This window comes from Epinephelus lanceolatus, chromosome 12 (genome assembly GCF_041903045.1).
Source record: "Epinephelus lanceolatus isolate andai-2023 chromosome 12, ASM4190304v1, whole genome shotgun sequence".
Classification (NCBI taxonomy): Eukaryota; Metazoa; Chordata; class Actinopteri; order Perciformes; family Serranidae; genus Epinephelus; species Epinephelus lanceolatus.
Window position 1 is genome coordinate 19296185 of NC_135745.1, and position 17935 is coordinate 19314119.

The 17935-nt window shown below is 40.0% G+C and overlaps 3 protein-coding genes across 6 annotated transcripts; 2 read left to right on the top strand and 1 right to left on the bottom strand.

Annotated features, from left to right (window-relative positions):
• Positions 1-1827: 1827 nt before the first annotated feature.
• Positions 1828-5990, top strand: tmem59 (transmembrane protein 59). Its single transcript, XM_033649699.2, has 8 exons — positions 1828-2058; positions 2279-2384; positions 2627-2721; positions 2805-2957; positions 3076-3148; positions 4027-4147; positions 4274-4391; positions 5247-5990. Exons 1-8 carry the CDS (start codon positions 1903-1905, stop codon positions 5397-5399), a joined length of 975 nt encoding a protein of 324 aa, XP_033505590.1. The 5' UTR covers positions 1828-1902; the 3' UTR covers positions 5400-5990.
• Positions 5991-9352: 3362 nt separating this feature from the next.
• On the bottom strand, positions 9353-11641 carry lrrc42 (leucine rich repeat containing 42). Of its 2 annotated transcripts, none has more exons than XM_033651347.2 (7): positions 10917-11641; positions 10703-10834; positions 10497-10615; positions 10311-10396; positions 10117-10230; positions 9911-9995; positions 9353-9807 (listed from the first exon to the last, which is right to left on the bottom strand). In XM_033651347.2, the coding sequence occupies exons 1-7, from the start codon at positions 11303-11305 to the stop codon at positions 9512-9514; spliced, it is 1221 nt and encodes a 406-aa protein (XP_033507238.1). In that variant the 5' UTR covers positions 11306-11641; the 3' UTR covers positions 9353-9511. The 2 variants fall into 2 exon arrangements, with proteins under 2 accessions (XP_033507238.1, XP_033507237.1); XM_033651346.2 differs by having other exon boundaries at positions 10497-10618; positions 10917-11639.
• On the top strand, positions 11282-17890 carry yipf1 (Yip1 domain family, member 1). Of its 3 annotated transcripts, none has more exons than XM_033651350.2 (10): positions 11282-11306; positions 12218-12342; positions 12546-12703; positions 12819-12899; positions 13030-13117; positions 13294-13410; positions 13514-13680; positions 14759-14941; positions 15639-15745; positions 17118-17890. In XM_033651350.2, exons 2-9 carry the CDS (start codon positions 12309-12311, stop codon positions 15723-15725), a joined length of 915 nt encoding a protein of 304 aa, XP_033507241.1. In that variant the 5' UTR covers positions 11282-11306; positions 12218-12308; the 3' UTR covers positions 15726-15745; positions 17118-17890. The 3 variants fall into 3 exon arrangements, with proteins under 3 accessions (XP_033507241.1, XP_033507239.1, XP_033507240.1); XM_033651348.2 differs by lacking the exon at positions 11282-11306 and adding an exon at positions 11819-11869; XM_033651349.2 differs by lacking the exon at positions 11282-11306 and adding an exon at positions 11848-11912.
• Positions 17891-17935: the final 45 nt, after the last annotated feature.

The window sequence follows — 17935 nt, forward strand, 5'->3', positions numbered from 1 at the left end:
TATTGGACAACTGTTAAAATTCATATTATGGCAAGAACCAATCAGCTAACTAAAGAAAAACGAGTGGCCATCATTACTTTAAGAAATGAAGGTCAGTCAGTCCAGAAAATTGCAAAAACTTGTGTCCCCAAGTGGAGTCGCAAAAACCATCAAGCGCTACAACGAAACTGGCACACATGAGGACCGACCCAGGAAAGGAAGACCAAGAGTCACCTCTGCTTCTGAGGAGAAGTTCATCCGAGTCACCAGCCTCAGAAATCGCAAGTTAACAGCAGCTCAGATCAGAGACCAGATGAATGCCACACAGAGTTCTAGCAGCAGACCCATCTCTAGAACAACTGTTAAGAGGAGACTGCGCGAATCAGGCCTTCATGGTCAAATAGCTGCTAGGAAACCACTGCTAAGGAGAGGCAACAAGCAGAAGAGATTTGTTTGGGCCAAGAAACACAAAGAATGGACATTAGACCAGTGGAAATCTGTGCTTTGGTCTGATGAGTCCAAATTTGAGATCTTTGGTTCCAACCGCCGTGTCTTTGTGAGACGCAGAAAAGGTGAACGGATGGATTCCACATGCCTGGTTCCCACTGTGAAGCATGGAGGAGGAGGTGTGATGGTGTGGGGGTGTTTTGCTGGTGACACTGTTGGGGATTTATTCAAAATTGAAGGCACACTGAACCAGCATGGCTACCACAGCATCCTGCAGCGACATGCCATCCCATCCGGTTTGCGTTTAGTTGGACGATCATTTATTTTTCAACAGGACAATGACCCCAAACACACCTCCAGGCTGTGTAAGGGCTATTTGACCAAGAAGGAGAGTGATGGAGTGCTGCGGCAGATGACCTGGCCTCCACAGTCACCGGACCTGAACCCAATCCAGATGGTTTGGGGTAAGCTGGACCGCAGAGTGAAGGCAAAGGGGCCAACAAGTGCTAAACACCTCTGGGAACTCCTTCAAGACTGTTGGAAAACCATTTCAGGTGACTACCTCTTGAAGCTCATGGAGAGAATGCCAAGAGTGTGCAAAGCAGTAATCAGAGCAAAGGGTGGCTATTTTGAAGAAACTAGAATATAAAACATGTTTTCAGTTATTTCACCTTTTTTTGTTAAGTACATAACTCCACATGTGTTCATTCATAGTTTTGATGCCTTCAGTGAGAATCTACAATGTAAATAGTCATGAAAATAAAGAAAACGCATTGAATGAGAAGGTGTGTCCAAACTTTTGGCCTGTACTGTATATATATATATTTACACAAATTACTCAGTATATCTCATATTTTTGTAAATATTTTACACGAGTGTGAACATTTAAGCATAATACACATATTTTTATTCTTATATCTTTTCATACTTATTATTGTTACACTACTTATTTCTATTTTCTGTAATTCTCCATGCCTGACATCAGAGCAACGTTTCAATTAAGTATTCTGATTTTTGTATAACTTTTATTGACTCTTTACATTTTTTATGGATACATTACACAATATAGTGCAAATATAGTCTGCCCAACTCAGTAAAATAATATTCTGCATTTTGCAACTGCATAAACTATTTTTAAACAACATACCTACAAAATCCAAATATACACGAAATCAGGGGGAAAGACAACAGAATTAAGCAAGCATATGACCCCAAAGAAAATAAATTATAATTAACATATAGCACAAACCTGTACGCATTAAATTGTGCATAAAAATGTGTCATAGGAACCTGAAAAGTGTTAACATAACTTATTTCAATAGGGGCCTCGCCTACTTAAATTCCTTTACGGGTTGCACCTAAACGCCTCAAAACATTTACGAATAGTCTCGCGTGAGTCAGCGTTCCCGCGAGACAAGAAGCCGATTAAGGAGAAGGAAGAAGAGCGTGTTGTTTGTTTAGGTTTTCGCAGACAAAATGGGGACCTTCTCCTCCTTTGTCCAAGTGCTGGGGCTGTTCGTCCTGCTCGCGTGCTCACTGGCATCTTCAGATGTGTTCGACAGTGTGTTGGGGAACACAGCATCCTGCCATAAGTCATGTGAAATGACATACAGTTTACACACGTATCCGCGGGTGAGTACTCTTCTCGACGGGGGAAAGTAATGTCTGCTCACGTTAGCTAACGATTGGGAACTTGACGAAGGAAAAACGGGCCTGTACTGTTGAATTTGTCACTCACAGCGACTTCTGTTTAATGAAATGTTGTTTGCAAAGGAGAGTTTATGACTAATGTGAAAGTTAAAATGCGTCATCTTTCAGGGTTGTTCAACTGGTCCTGTGGTTTGTTTTGCAGGAGGAGGAACTCTACGCCTGTCAGAGAGGCTGCCGTCTATTCTCCATTTGTCAGTTTGTTCGTGACAACGAAGACCTAAATCAGACCAAATCTGATTGTGAATCGAGTAAGCCATGCACCGAGCCTTTGACCTATATAATTAACCAGTGCACACAGCCCAGGCCTCTATGATATCACTGTATCCGTGTAATCACCTACTGTAAAGCTATAAACAGTTGTCCTTGCACACAGTCAGCCCTGTATATTTACACACACCCAGCTTCATAATAAGTGGACATGCTTTAAACGCTTCATTGTAACCCTGATTTATCATCTGCTCCCTTCTCACCACCTCACAACTTCTGTCAGCCTGTCGTGAAGCCTACAGCCATGCTGATGAGCAGTATGCATGCAACCTGGGCTGTCAGAATCAGCTGCCTTTTGCTGAGCAGCGGCACGAGCAGGTATAAGTATTTATCAATCACTTAGTGGTCTGTTGATGCACAAATCCAACAGTGCACTCACTCGGTATCACTCTTCTTTTAAGTTGGAGGCCATGATGCCTAGGATTCACCTGCTGTACCCCCTGACTCTGGTCAGAGGGTTCTGGGAGGATGTAATGAGTCAGGCCCACAGTTTCATCACCTCCTCGTGGACGTTCTACCTCCAGGCTGATGATGGCAAAGTTGTCATTTTCCAGGTATTACAGGGAGCAGGAGGAAATATCAGGCGATCTAATTCAATAATCTGTATGCAAACAACACAGTTCATTCTGTGCAAAGATAATGTAGAGCACAATTTTGTCTTCTGTTTAACAGACTGAACCACAGGTCAAGTTTTTCACACAGTTTGAAGTGGAAAAAGACGTTAAAGAGGAGCCACAGAAGAGCTGTAAGTCCACTGTTTAATTTTCTTAAAATAAAGGATGCTCGACTTTTCTTATGATCAGGAAATCTTATGAAATACAAAACAAAATGACAATGCAAGTATCTTATTACTATTTTTTTTTGTCCAGATGCTAAACTAAATATACCAAAACACACACCCATTTGTTCTCTCTTAATATTAAGATAAGAATTTACCACTGCTTTGTTTTCATTTAAATATCCTGTCCCCAGTTCTCCTCCTGTAGAACGTCGTGTATATCGCCATATCTTGTTACTATTTCTCTAAGAGCCGTCTGTATAGTCAGTCTGATTTAGTGTATACCTCTGTGCCGCAGACCTCAATTGTTGCCCCCCAAAACACATAAATGAGCCGCACAGTTGCACTGAATGACATCTTCCTTCATTGGCACTATAGGTTATCTCCAGCCAATCCCACGTACATCGTCCTGCTGCCATAAATACTCACTACCCCACACAATATGTATTAATCCACAGCTGACAGTAGTCCTCAAAAAATGCATTAGTCTTGTTTAAGTAAGGTTTGCTGAAAGAACTACAGTGTTCACCTGTTTGAGAAAAAAGCAATTCGACAATCTGACCAGCAGTTCATAGGGAGTATACTGGCCTCTTAAGTGCCACAGACAGAGTAGTACAAGGGACAATATTGAGAGATAAACCAGCATATTGTTGGTTTTAGTCTTTTTGTTGACAAGAAGAAATAAAGAATAATGCCAGCCTTTCCTTCACACTCGGTGTTCTTAAAAATGCCGACATCAAGGCTATATTTCACACTCAATCCATAAATCTTATACAGCCCTGAGGGAAGTACACAGATAAAAAATTGTGTCAGTGTCAAGTAACTTATTATTTCTCCTTTTCAAGTCCCCGGTCTGAGCCCGGTTTACAAAGAATACCACCGCACTTTAATCCAAGAGAGGGACAGAGACATGACTGGAGACCGCAGCTACGACGATGAATACAACCTCTTCAGCTGTCTTTCAAGGTTGGTTAGCAAACATTTGTATAAGTTGTCGAGGGAGTTGAAATTGTTGAACCTGCTTCGCAGAGCATGACATTAACAGCAGCAGACACACACACAAGCTTAATATGTTTGTACTTTTCTCCTCAGGAATCCTTGGCTACCAGGGTGGATCCTAACCACAACTCTGATCCTGTCTGTGCTGGTGCTGATCTGGATCTGCTGCGCCACCGTGGCAACTGCTGTAGACCAGTATGTACCTGCTGAGGTACGTTCTGTGCTCTCCTTTTTTATTTTAAGACTCCTGTCACCTGGATTAACATAACAAGGTCAATCTAGGTAAAGGTTTGTTTTGTGTAATTACAGGGTGCTGTAGTTTTGTTTCTGTGCTCCCTATGATTGATTGCCTTTTTTTTTAGGTAATTGCTGATTATGTTTGTGGCCTTAAGAGATTAAAAGATTAGTTTGACATTTATGGAAATGCACATGTCCACTTTCTTGCTGGGACGTGGATGAGAACATATATACCCCTCTAATGTCTGTAGTGTGAGTATGTAGCTGGAGCATGCAGCTGGTTAGCTTAGCTCAGCATAAAGACTGGAAATGGGAGGAAACAACAGTTAGCCTGGCTCTGTCCAAAGGTAACAAACTCTGCTGACCAGCATCTCTAAAGCTCACAAACACAGTGTGTGTGTTGCATGTCTAATCTGTACAAAAAACAGAAGTGTAAAAACAACGAACAATTATCAGACTTTTTCTTAGCATGATTAGCAACTCTCCTAGCGTTGCATAGCAGCTATCGTCTTTACACTTCCATTTTTGTGCATATCAAATAAACAAGATAAAAACTCCAGACAGAGGCAGGCTAGCTGTTTTCCTGTTTCTGAATATGGCTTCATATTTCCCGCACAGACGTGAAAGCAGCATTGATCTTCTCATCCAACTCTCAGCAAGAAAACAGAGGCATATTACTGTATTTTCCAAAATGTTTTCTTCTTTCCATATGGTTTCAGTTATATTGCAGGTTGTGATTATTTTTAATTTGAGTGCCATTTATTTCGACAGTGTCAAAAATGTCTCAAGCCAAAACGGTATTTCAACAGTTTCCCTATTTTTCCCTCAGAAATTGAGCATCTATGGTGACAGGGAGTACATAAAGGAACAGAAGCTGACCCCATACCCAGCGTCCTCCCTGCTGATCATAACCTCCAAAGGGCTGGAAGAAGAGGCCGGGCCGCTCCCTTCCAAAGTCGACCTGGGCCAGTCCAACATCTAGAAGCCAAAGCTGTAGCAGAGAAGGGATTTCCTCTTTTATGAATAATCTTAAATTGATTTTTATCCTCTGGCACAAGACCTGCGCTTCTCTAAAAACAGAAGTAACTACTCGCAGAACATTTTGTATTACTGATATAATGTCTCGTCTCCCTTTGACGCTTTTAAAATTGGAGTGATGAAAAGGTTTTTTTTCTGTATATTGGTATAATTGAGGCATTATAGTGTAGTGATGGTGGTGAAAGTAAAATATGTTCTGGGATTTTTTTTTTTTTTTTCCAGTTTGGATGTGTGCATTAGATCCCTGTTGGTGTGCTTATTTTATTGAGTAATGGCTAAATGATCTTTTTGTGACTTGAAGTGATGCAGGTTTCAACCCATCTCCTCAACTTTTGGTAAAATAGATTGTGCTAATATCGCAGACTCTCCCTGTTTGTTCTCATGTTTTTACTGCCGTGATTCACAGATGATTTGTTGAGTTTTACAATAAAATTCTTTGCTCTTATGCTTAATTAAAAATGACGGTACACACGGTAGGTCTTTCCTGCTTCACTGTTCTCATACTGATGGATCAGATTAAATACAATGGAGTGAAGTTGTTGATGTGGGTGTGACTTTTTTCAATCATATACCGCAGCTAACTTGAGGTCTATCGGTAAACATTTAAAAAATGGTTGCACACACGTCTACGTCAAACTCAGCACAGTAGGACACAGTTTTCTCAGGTTACAATGCTATGAACATGGGGCATAGTGCTTCCTCTTTTTTTTTTGTAACATTCTGCTGGACATAAAAAGCTGTGGTGACCATTTCCTGTGAAAATGATTTAAACTTAGCGATGTAGAGTGTTTTTTTCTCCATTCAGCAGCCAGTTGTTAAAGCAAGACTGCAGAGAGTAGCTCTACTTCCCTGTGTGATGACAGGGCTTATCACCACTGTAATTCAAGGGTGTCAGACTCATGTCAGTTCCTGGGCTGGACAAGTAAATCCATTGCATAATGATCTATAAATAACATCTCACAAATTTTCCTTTTCTTTCAGCGTAAAGAACATTCTGAAAATGTTGATCCAGTTACAAGACGTCCAAGCAGATTGCAAGCATTTAATTGCTTCTCTTTTTTCACTGACAAGAAGCAAAATATTTAATATGTTGGGTTCGGTGAAAATGTGTTTTGCTTGACTTAATCCTATTGAAATTTTATTTTGTTAAAGATCTGGAATGCATCTCGTCAATTTATTTATACACAAATAGTGGTACTATGTGTAAAGTGTCAAAAGTTATCCTGGAAAATGCAAAGAGTCAGATTCAGGATGACGAGCAGGAGTTGAACTCTCAACCCTGGCCTTACATTACAAGTAACAGAAGATTGGGAGGTATAGTTGGGAATCAACAAGTAGCACAGGATAAAGCATTTCAACTTTTAAACCACAACAGTTCACAAAAGATGGGCAGAACTTGTATCATCTATCCAGGTGCAGGTAGTTTCCTGACTCTTCAACCCTGCCCTCTGGGCTATTAAGTAAAACAGGATAAGCAGTAGCAGAGGGCAGAGAGAGGGAGGTCACACAACTTAAAATACTCACATAACTGTTTGGGATACAATCCTGTAAAAAGAAACACTCATAAACCTGCTGGTTTCTGTCCAAGGCTTTAGTGAATTTGTTCAGAAAGGATTCTCAACCACTTAAAGTTTTTTTGGAGTTTGGAATGGTAAATGACCTGAAATGTAGTTTTATTGTAATAAGCCACTCCCCCTTCAAGCAATAATCAACTTTTATGCATCGGCTGAGTGAGTCATGACCCTAGATGGTGCTAACCAAATTTCATATGAATCTCTGTAGCTGACTATGAGATCTAAACTTTTTCCTTTTGTGGTGCCCCCTACAGAGCATCCACACTTATCCACAAGTTTACTTACAGGCGCTTAAGCTGTCTTTGCCTTTATTAGGAAGGACAGCTTGAGAGTGGAAGGGAGAGGGAGAGGAGATGACATACAACAATGGGACATGGGTTGGAATTGAGCCCACAGCCACTGTGGCAAGGACAGAGCCCTTGTACATGGGTCGCCCGCTCTACCAGGTGAGCTACTGGGCATCAGTGATGTCTGTGGATAATCCAAAATTTTGGGTCGACTGGATCAAGGGTCTGGGACAAGTTTGCAAAAGTGTGATTTAGAAAAAAATTGAGAAAAAGTTGCGAAATTTGACAGTTTGAGAGCAGAAAGCAAAGATGCAGGCTGTATGTTTAACACCCCTGCTCAAATTTCAGTAACCAGGTGGTGAAGACTCTGAGGGCTTGCATGTGCTTTAATGAATCATCACACGACTTGTTTTCTACTGGAACCTAACATTACTATATTAGTATATTATTTTAAGCATTATGTGCTCCTCTTCTCAGGTTTTAGGCATACCCAGCCATTTTCCTAGCATATCATTGCATATGTGTGAATACCTGCAGAACCGTCTCTTTGTATTTGATGATTTAAATGACTGTGTGTTGACTGCTCTGAGGTGACATGTCATGCAGCAATTACACAGTACATAAAAGGTTTAATTCATGACTGAATTAGCCTACTGATTAACCTTGCCCAGAGTCAAAAATTAGCCGACGGTCCCCTATTAACCTTTCCCTCTTTTCCCCCCACTCTCTGTGCTATGTAGAGTTTTTCTGTGAGTACCACCTCGCCTCCAGATTTGCTGTGTGGTAATTTGATTTACAGCGGAACTGCACCGATTTTACACATCACAGTCTGTTTACAGGACTTGGGAAGTACTATTGCAGTCTTTTGTGGCTTTAGTTGGAGCTGTGCGGGGTCTGATAAAATCTTTGCAAATGAAAAAAATCTGAGGGCATGGAGAGAGAAAGGAATGAGTTTACCAGACAGCTGCAGCGGGCCGAGACTACATTAGCAGCTACAAGCATAAAACACTTGACTCTCAGGCTGAATGTTAGAGTTCAAGTTGCATTGTGGGTAATGTAGAAATCAAGTTCTGACAAAAAAGAATGTGTGGAATAAATAAGACTACACGAATTGACAACATACCAGTGCGATGATAAATCTGTGCTGAATTTATTTTTAACAAAATAATTTACAAATACACAAACCATGAACACAAACCTTGCACAGGGACCTTCTTCAAAACGGTGCTATAAAATTCAATAATACAGCAACTCCTTTAAGGTCTTTATCATGTCCGTTGGCGTTAAGTTTCAGTGCTGCATGTTCCCAAACAAATTCTCAATCAGACTAGCATGGAACTGGATCACACACTGCAAGCATGGCAGGGCAGCTGTCTGCTGTGCCCAGTTAGTAATTCAGTATTGATGTAATTTGCCTACAACACTGCCATATATGGTCTGATGAGCACACTTGTCTAACTAGAATTACCACCTTGTGGTTGTAAGTCTCTGCTAACAAGTCAAGTTGCAGTTACAGTTTACATCCATGTCTGTGAAAATGTGGATGCTTCATATACATCACAATCACCAAAGTTTCAAGATGGACACTCAAGATTAGTGTCACCAATTCAGTATCTGACCAAATGTTTTCCCTTCTGTTTCTGAGATATGATGTTGAGTAATGGCCAGAAGTGCAGAACATTATGATGTCACAGCGCAGTTGACCTTTAACCCTTGGATATAAAATGTCATCACTTCATTATTTTATCCTATTAGATATATCTGTGAACTGTTTGTTTATGTTGTGGCCAAACCATGTTTTGTGAGGTCACAGTGACTGTTAACCACCAAAATTCAATCAGTTCTTGAGCTGAAGTGGACGTTTGTGCTAAATTTGAAGAAATTATCTCAAGGTGTTCTTGCATTCACGGGAATTGGACGGAGGGATGGGCGGACCAACAACCCAAAAGCATAATGCCTATAGTCATGAAGAAGGCAAAAAAATCAGCTAGGTTTTGTTACTAATCAGCAAAATGTCAGGCAAGGCAGCGAACACAAACAAAATACTAAACTTTATTTATAAAAATATACAAACAGCACCCGTATCCAAGAAAAAGACTTCACAGTTCAACAGTGTGAATCATCCTGGAAACTGTTCTTTTTCACTTGAGCCTAAAGGTCAATGGTATTTGAGGAATGCTATATAGTCGCATTCTTTAATAGCTGTTCAACAAGTCAATGTCCTCTGCAGTAAGAGCTGATGATGAGGGCAGACGTTTCGCTGGAGGACTTTGATGTGAACTGTCACGCCTTTCCGACTGACGCTGCCTTTTTTTAATATTGTGCCACGAAGGCACTGCTTGATGATGTGTTGTGGAAGGAGTCTGCTTTTCTGGTTTGTGATCGTTTGCTGCAGGTCTGAAGAAATGCAGTATCTCTCTCTTGGCCTCATCCTCGTCACACACCAAGGGTGCTGCGTTCAGTACTTCTCTGACAAACTTCTGCCTGCCGACTAGAGAACAAAACACTTTCAAGTCTATCTCAGATGATTTGTTATAATCTCGACTTTTAGACACAGCTAATTACAATGTGAATGCATTGTACGATGAACTTACAAAAGCGAAGTGCTGATGTTCTGGATTCATCAATTTTCTTCTGTTTTGGCATTTGTGAGCCGTTTGTTTCCCACTGATTCACAACCTGAAAATGAATCATTGTATTTCTTAATGAGATGTCAAACAGCCCTACATCTGTAATTAAAGAACACTGCTTGCCTTAGAGAGACATATGTTTACTTTTATCAACGTCTGAAAATATTTACCTGCTCGGCCCAACCTGCTGTTTTACATCTTGAGTGATCAAAGGTGTCCAGTGGTTTCTCGGAATAAATGAGCCCCAGCAGGTCCCATATGGCTGTCTTCAACCCTGTGCCAAGCTGGAGGTATAAATTACATTTAGAAGTCAGCATCACAATAGGCTGCAGCCAAGTGTTGCACACAACCGTAACTGTCGTACCTTCAAACTGGTCCCAGATACATCAAGATTTTCAAGTTTGGGGAGGCATGTGAGATATCTTAGAGCCCTTGCTGAGATAGGGTTATCTGTGCAAGAAACAGAGTAATCAATCAACATGTTAATGATGGACATGAACTTCATTCATTCAATCATCAATTTCTTTAATGTGAAGGTTTTGATACTAACAGGAAACATCAAGGAACTGAAGACAGTCCAGTCCCTTCCTCAACATCCGGATAGGTGCAGTCAATCTTTGTAGGCCGGCATCTGACAGACTGTTGCCACCAATGAAAAGCTGAATCAGGCTGCTGAAGAAGGAAAGCAGAAGTGTTAGTGACACCACTTCTGAAATTCTCACATCATGTCTTTGGGACGGAGAAATCAGGTATTACCTTGCCAATGAGCTGGATGTTAGATGCTGGAATATCTCATGATCATCCCCCAGTCTGCAGCCAAACAGATCCAGTGACTTCAAACTATGAAATGTTTTTATCTCATCCATCCTCTCGTGCAAGAGTGGAAATCTGAAAAGAAAGGGACAATAGATGCTGTTGCTGTCTCTGGGAAATGAAACTGGAAGGCTGGAGATATGCTGATATAACTTACCTGTTTCTCAGACAGAGGGATCCCAGCACCATCTCCCCATATGCATCACTGAATAACTGCAAAGCTTTTGGAGAAATGTCTGCGTTTAAAAATACACGATTCTCCTCTGCTGCTGCAAAAAGTCTGTCACCTATCTGCTCAGGGAAACCCACCAGAGAGTCCACATGTTGAATGTTGTCAGCTACGAATAACAGAGTGATGTCAAAGAGAGATTTTGTGGTGTATCTCAGACTTCCCTCCGCATTGTAGGTGAATATGAAGTGCTCTTTTCTCAGCACAAACCGATTTGTCCTTCTGCATGATGACACTGGCTTTAGTTGTGCCAGGACTATGCCACGGACACGACGAAGGTTGCCTCTCTCTCGGACATAAATGGTGCTATTGTCCATAGTAAGGTCACACTTGCTCTTTTCACATGAGAATGATAAAACTTTTAAATACAAGTTTAGTAAGCTAGCCGGCTAAACACCTGAAGCATTGCAAAAACCCAATATAGCTTGCTAGCTAGCTAATCCATAGTCATTGACTGAGTTAAAATCAAAACCAAAACGAACCCTAAGCCTTGAGCAAGACTCTCTTATTATCTGCTATCGTGTCTCATCGTATTCGTTTTATAACGCTAAATTATTCCGCACCATGCCCTGTTTTACAAGGGTTTTCATTTCCTTATTGTAGCCTACCGTGCAAGTTGTCACAGTTGCAGTTTTGCTAGCTAACTTCAAAATAAAAGGCTATCGCTATCAGAAACTCGCTTAAAACCCCCAAAATACCAAATAAGAGGCAAAAGCGTAACCTAAATAAACTTCTTAAAAGATAACATGTAATAAACTATAATATACTCATATATATGTAAAATTCAAACTGTTAAAACCCTTACTTTGAAAGTATTTAGTAACAGGAAGAAGTCTTGTTTACATGACCAGTATATCCTGTTACGGCCGATGCTAATCCAGGTGAGAGAGTGAGATGATTTTATCACTTTTAATAGATAATTTGGTAAGCATTTGATGTTTTAAAAAGATAACTAAAAATTTGCAGTGTGTTTTAAAAAATAAATCGAGGCTTTTACGATTTTTCCCAGTCGTAGAGTCACAATAGGCAGTTAGCAACGGAAGCTAACGTTAGCTATTTAGTTGTTGATGTGTCAAGATTGGACTTGGTAACGTTAGCTAACTTAAGCTAACACACGTTGCTACTTTTGTTCCTGTATTGCTCATAGTTTACAGCGTTTGAAACTAGCATACGTGAAAGGAATAATAAGGCGTAGGAGCTTGAACATCACATGTTTGTCTTCTCCACAGCTTTCTATAATTACGTTGTTGTGAGAGTGCTACATTAAGTTGTCGACAAGTTTATCAGAGGAGCCCCGTCACGGAGAGTGTATCCGTGTAAATGGCGTCCACAAATGATCCATTCCAATTTCAAGGTGAGAGTCCTCCTCAGTCTTTTACTCATTGAAATTGCGTCATTGATGTTTTGCTGCAGTTTATTGTGTTATTTCTCTCAGGCATCTGGAAACGCACATCTGTCAGAAATCTCCCTGTGCTGCATTGGTAGCAACAGTGATAGTTGACTAAAATGTTCAAATGTTGGATTAAAATTTTCCATTTATCCATGCCTTGCAATTAGAATTTGAAGAAGCTGGCAATCTGTTAGAAGCCAACAGAGACGCAATCACCATTAGCATTGAAGATGAGGATACCAAACCTGAGAGGCAGAGCAAAGCTGCTGGGTACACTCCTGGTGGTGATGACGAGGACCCACTTGCCAGTGATGACAAGGAAGAGGTCTGTAAAACACTAACACTTTTTTTATGAATTACTGTGAAACATTAAATGTTGTTGCATCAAATACTTATTTGACTAATTTTGCTTTTCTCCATTTTCTTCTTTTCAATTGAAGCTTCTCTCCGGGCAGAAGAAAAATGTCCCTTTCTGGACGTTTGAGTACTACCAAAGATTTTTTGACATCGAGACCCATCACGTAATATATTTCTAACTTATTTTAATGACTTTTAACCACTGTGACATTTGGTCTTGTAATATGGAGTAGTTCAGAACACATGTAGGTCTTATGAACTTACATATGTAATGGTTATCTACATTTCTTTCAGGTAAGGGAAAGAATCATTGGATCAATGCTGCCATGGCCTGGAAAGAACTTCATCCATGTCTACCTTCGCAGAAATCCTGATCTTTATGGTTAGCATTTAAACAGTTTAACATTTATGTCCTAACTAGAGGTTGAGGGATGACATATTTTGCATTCATGTTCTGAACTGTTGTCCAAATTCTGTAATATTTATAAAGAGTATAGTTTAAAGAAACCAAAGCTGCTCACAAACTGATGTACTAATACTTGATATTTGTGCTTTCAGGACCATTCTGGATCTGTACCACCCTTGTTTTTGCAATTGCCATCAGTGGAAACATTTCCAACTTCCTGGTGCACTTAGGCAAACCAAACTATAAGTACACCCCAGAGTTTCAAAAAGGTAGGTTCTGTTATTCTCTGGTATTCGTGACTCACTTGTTAAGGTTGAACGTAAGAGGAAACTTTAAAAAGTCTTATATTTTTGACTTGTCTGTGTTTTCTAGTGACCATAGCTGCAACAGCGATCTTCAGCTATGCTTGGTTTGTGCCGCTCGCCCTGTGGGGGTTCCTGCTGTGGAGAAACAACAAGATCATGAACTTAGTGTCATACTCCTTTATGGAGATCGTCTGCGTGTATGGATATTCCCTTGCGATTTACATACCAGCGGTGGTAAGACTTCAAACTTCTGTGGCACTCAGCTTCAAGCCCTTTTGGTCTTATTGATGATGTAATCATTCAAAATTGGGTAACAACATTATCGTTTTCAAAAACGCTCAGTAATTTTCTAACCAGTTTAAATAAATAACTATATATATATATATTGTTTAAGAACACTTTAGGGTACGCTATGCAGCATTGCCAGTTACGTTTTGCTTTCACGCTCATCAGTGAACGTGAAAGTAATAAGCCAACCCCAGATTCACACTTGTTTGGCGTTTTGCCTCCCTACATTTGCATTTTTTTCAGCGCTGTGTCTCTATGATGCCTGCTGTTTATGGTCTGGCAGCTGGTTGCTACCTTTGTATAAAGTCCCGAGTGTACTGTCGCACTTGTTAGTCGGATCAGTTCATAGTTGGATTTCGTCTTTTCATTGGATTTGTTGACAACAAGAAAAAGTATAGGAGACTTACTTTCAACATTTGATAACATTGACAATAATGGAATATTTGAATACAGCATGTGATTACAGGTCTAGTGTGTAGGAATTATTGGCATCAAGTCATGAGGTTACAGAACTGAAACTTCCCCCATGTGCCAAACATGTAGGAGAACTACAGTGGCTGACACAAAAAATGCCAATGGCCCTATCTAGAGCCAGTGTTTGGTTTGTCGTTTTTGGGCTAGTGTAGAACAACACGGTGTACTCCGTGAAAGAGGACCCGCTCTGTATCTAGATACAGATAGGTCATTCTAAGGTAACGGAAACTCAAAAGAGTTCTTTGCTTTAGGTGATTATAAACTATTGAAAACATTGTTAGGAATACTATATACCATTTCTGACAATAGATGCCCCTAAATTCTACACACTGGACCTTTAATTTTTCAATATATCATGTAAATTTATTTTAGAACACTGTATTGAATGACTGCATATCATAGAAAATAATGTTACCTTTCATCATAATGTAATGTGGCTGCTACACATTACATAAATTCAGTGCATAAATACATTTAGAGCATTGATTGTGTGTAATATTTCTGACAAAATGAGACATATTATATAACGCACTGTTGTTTCCTACTTAAGGTCCTATGGATTCTCCCATATGAATGGCTGAGGTGGTGCTCTATCGTCGTGGCTCTCTGCCTCTCCGGCTCAGTTCTAGTGATGACTTTCTGGCCTGCAGTCAGGGATGACCACCCCAAAGTTATGATAGGAATCATGTCAGCTATTGTTGTGCTCAACGCCCTGCTCGCTGTTGGCTGTAAGGTAAGGTTACTCACTATAGTTATGAAATTACTGTTAAGGTTAATTACAAATTTGAGCGATATGGAAAATAAATCTGTCAGGGGAAATGAGATACAACATTCATTGTCCTGCTTTGGCAAACTACAACGTCATTAATCCAGTTGAATCAAGCTGCCTGTCCATGTTGGTGTAGATAACAACAATGACTGACTCACTCTCATTTGTCCTCAATGATCTCAGTAGCATGGCCAAGCTTTGACCCAACTTGTCTGTGTCAATCACAGACACTACACTACACGGACATTTTTGCGTGTCTCGCCCTGTGTGTTTCTGGGAAATGACTATACCTGACAGTGTCAAGTTCACTCCCTCTGGGGAGACTGTCTTCATTGGAAACTGTGACCGCATTGGCTAACTGGTGTGAGAACGGGCCGTTAGTGCACTTCTTAATGTGAATGCTGTCAGGGGCACAGAGGTATCATATGTCTGGTCACATTCATGTAATTAGTCTACAAGTAAGCCGTGTCTGAAGGCTGAGCAAGATGAATGGATTGCAGGAGTCCATGCATATATTCTCTCCTGTTACACTGGACATTTGCAGCACACTTACTCACAGACACCCCGGCTTTAGATTATGATTGATCAGTAGTTTCTCTTAATACTGTAATTGCCTCTTTACTGGGTTGATACACTCTCTTTTTCGTGTTCGGTTTTTCAGGCCTATTTCTTTAGCAAACCAGAGCCGGCGCTACCAGCTGAAACGCCTGCTGCAACAGTGGTGGTGAAGGCCACGTCTTCGTCATGAAAGCCTTTCATTGTCTAAAGGTAAACAATAGTGACACAGAAGCTTTTTAAGCCATGATCCCACTGTACAAATACACTAATAACCTGATACGTTTAAGCCATACAGGGTAACTTCCCACAGTCATGAAATTCCTGGAAAAGTTATGGAACAAGACAGACTGGTTTGGAATTAACAGAATGAAAAAAATGAATCTACAATGTTTTGGCTATTACTTAAAATATGTTCATAAATATCTCAAAACATGTCTAAAGTCACATGAAATATGTTCCTTGTATTACTAATTTAAAATCAAGTGCTGCGCCACGTGACCACATTGAAACGTCACTAGTATCACATTATACACATAGACCAGACTGGCATTGTGTCATCGCCAAGGCCGCACCTTCCTTTATGGGTGAAAGATACATGCTATCACATAAGGAGGGGAACAGGAAAATGCTGAGAAGCTTTTGTGTAGTGGGTGAACTAGGCTTTCACACTGAGATTTGAGGCACACATTACACATAACATTCACTTTTGTTGTGCTAAATTGCTAAATGATGCTGGTGACAGTTAATGTTGATGGACTGCTAACGTTAGCTTGAGTCAGAGTCACACAGTATAGCAGCCTTCGTTGGTTATTCACACACAACACTCAGCCTAATGATACCTGGTGATTCAGTCTAATATATTTGATAAATCACCAGGTATCATCGTGATCTGGACACCTATACATGTGCGAAGATGTCTGGATAAGCAATATCCGGCCAGTTATTAGTTAAGTCCATAAACATTTGTTTGATGAGAAATAAATGTATGCAGCCTTGTCAAAATTATAATCCAAACACATTTTAAATTGCAGTGACATCTACAGAATCTTTTCCAGTTTTTTTATCCTTCTAAAGTGGCGTGGTTTGGACATTTTGTGAAGTACCTGTATTTGCTGGTCTGGTCTCTTGGTACATGCAGCTAGTTGACGGCACGAATGTCAGGAGAGTAAAGCTTGCAAGTGCAATGTGGTTTTCCGGATATGCGAGTGTGCATTTAAAAATTTAAGGATGTATCATATGGGCCTCCCCATTTTAAACTACTGAAAAAAAGTCATGGAAATGGGGTAAAATATTATGGAAAAATCCTGGAAAAGTTTTGAAAATTCATTTTTAAAAAACTGTGGGAACCCTTTGTCATATTTCTCTACCTTGTACTTTCTCATTGCTGTTTTTTATGCTCTTATTTAATAGTATCAAGTATGACCGCATACTTCTGTAGCAGTTCCACATTGTTGACCTATTTTAGTGGCTTTGGCTCGAGTGTGTGTTTTTTTTGACCTGCTAGAGCAGAACATCTGACACCGGACTTCCTCTACATGATTTCTCCTTCCCAAAGCAAGTGTTATTCTTTTTTAAATTGCAGGTTCTCCTGTTGCCTTATTCGAGAGAATCGGGTTGCTGTGGTGTTGAAGTCACTGGTCGTCTGGATTTCACCTGCACTCCGACATTCTGGCTCGTGACCTTAAAACCCAGTGTGCATACTCGGTTTAGCCGCGTGACCTCTGAAAATGAACACTGGTGACATGTATGTCATTTCTAATGGGATGGGTTCTAAACTTCCTTAAGGATAAATGGGGTATGGTGTTACACAGCACAGAAGATCTCTTGTAGTACAATAGTTTTATGCTTTATAATTTTCATGTTCATATATTTAGATAAGCAGTCTGTGCGGTAATGGTGGTGACATCTAAGGCTTTTTGTATATGCATTTTTTTATATTCAGTTCATGGGTACTGGCTAGTCTACTTTGTGTAAAGAATATTTGGTATGAGCAGAACAACAATTACAGGTGTTGGTGAGATATTGAAGGCTTGTACAGAGTTAACTGCATTAACTGATATAACCACAAGTGCCCTCAACTAATGCCAAAGACCCATTATATATGTCCAAGGCAAGTTGTGTAACTATTTTTTGATTCATTTGTTTTTATTGTGACAAAATGCATTTGATAAAATGTAAGAAATTTAATATATCCGTTCTCAATGAATGTTTCATGGGAAAAAATAAAATAAGACTTGGTGGTCTTTGTGGGACCCACCTTTATTAATGAAACTATCATTAATAAAGGTATTATGACAATGATTTACAGACCATCTGGAGCCTATTTTCAAGCACAAATTAAACTCTATGAACAGATTGTTTGACATTTTGGGAAATGTGTCTCTTCACTTCAGTGTGTAT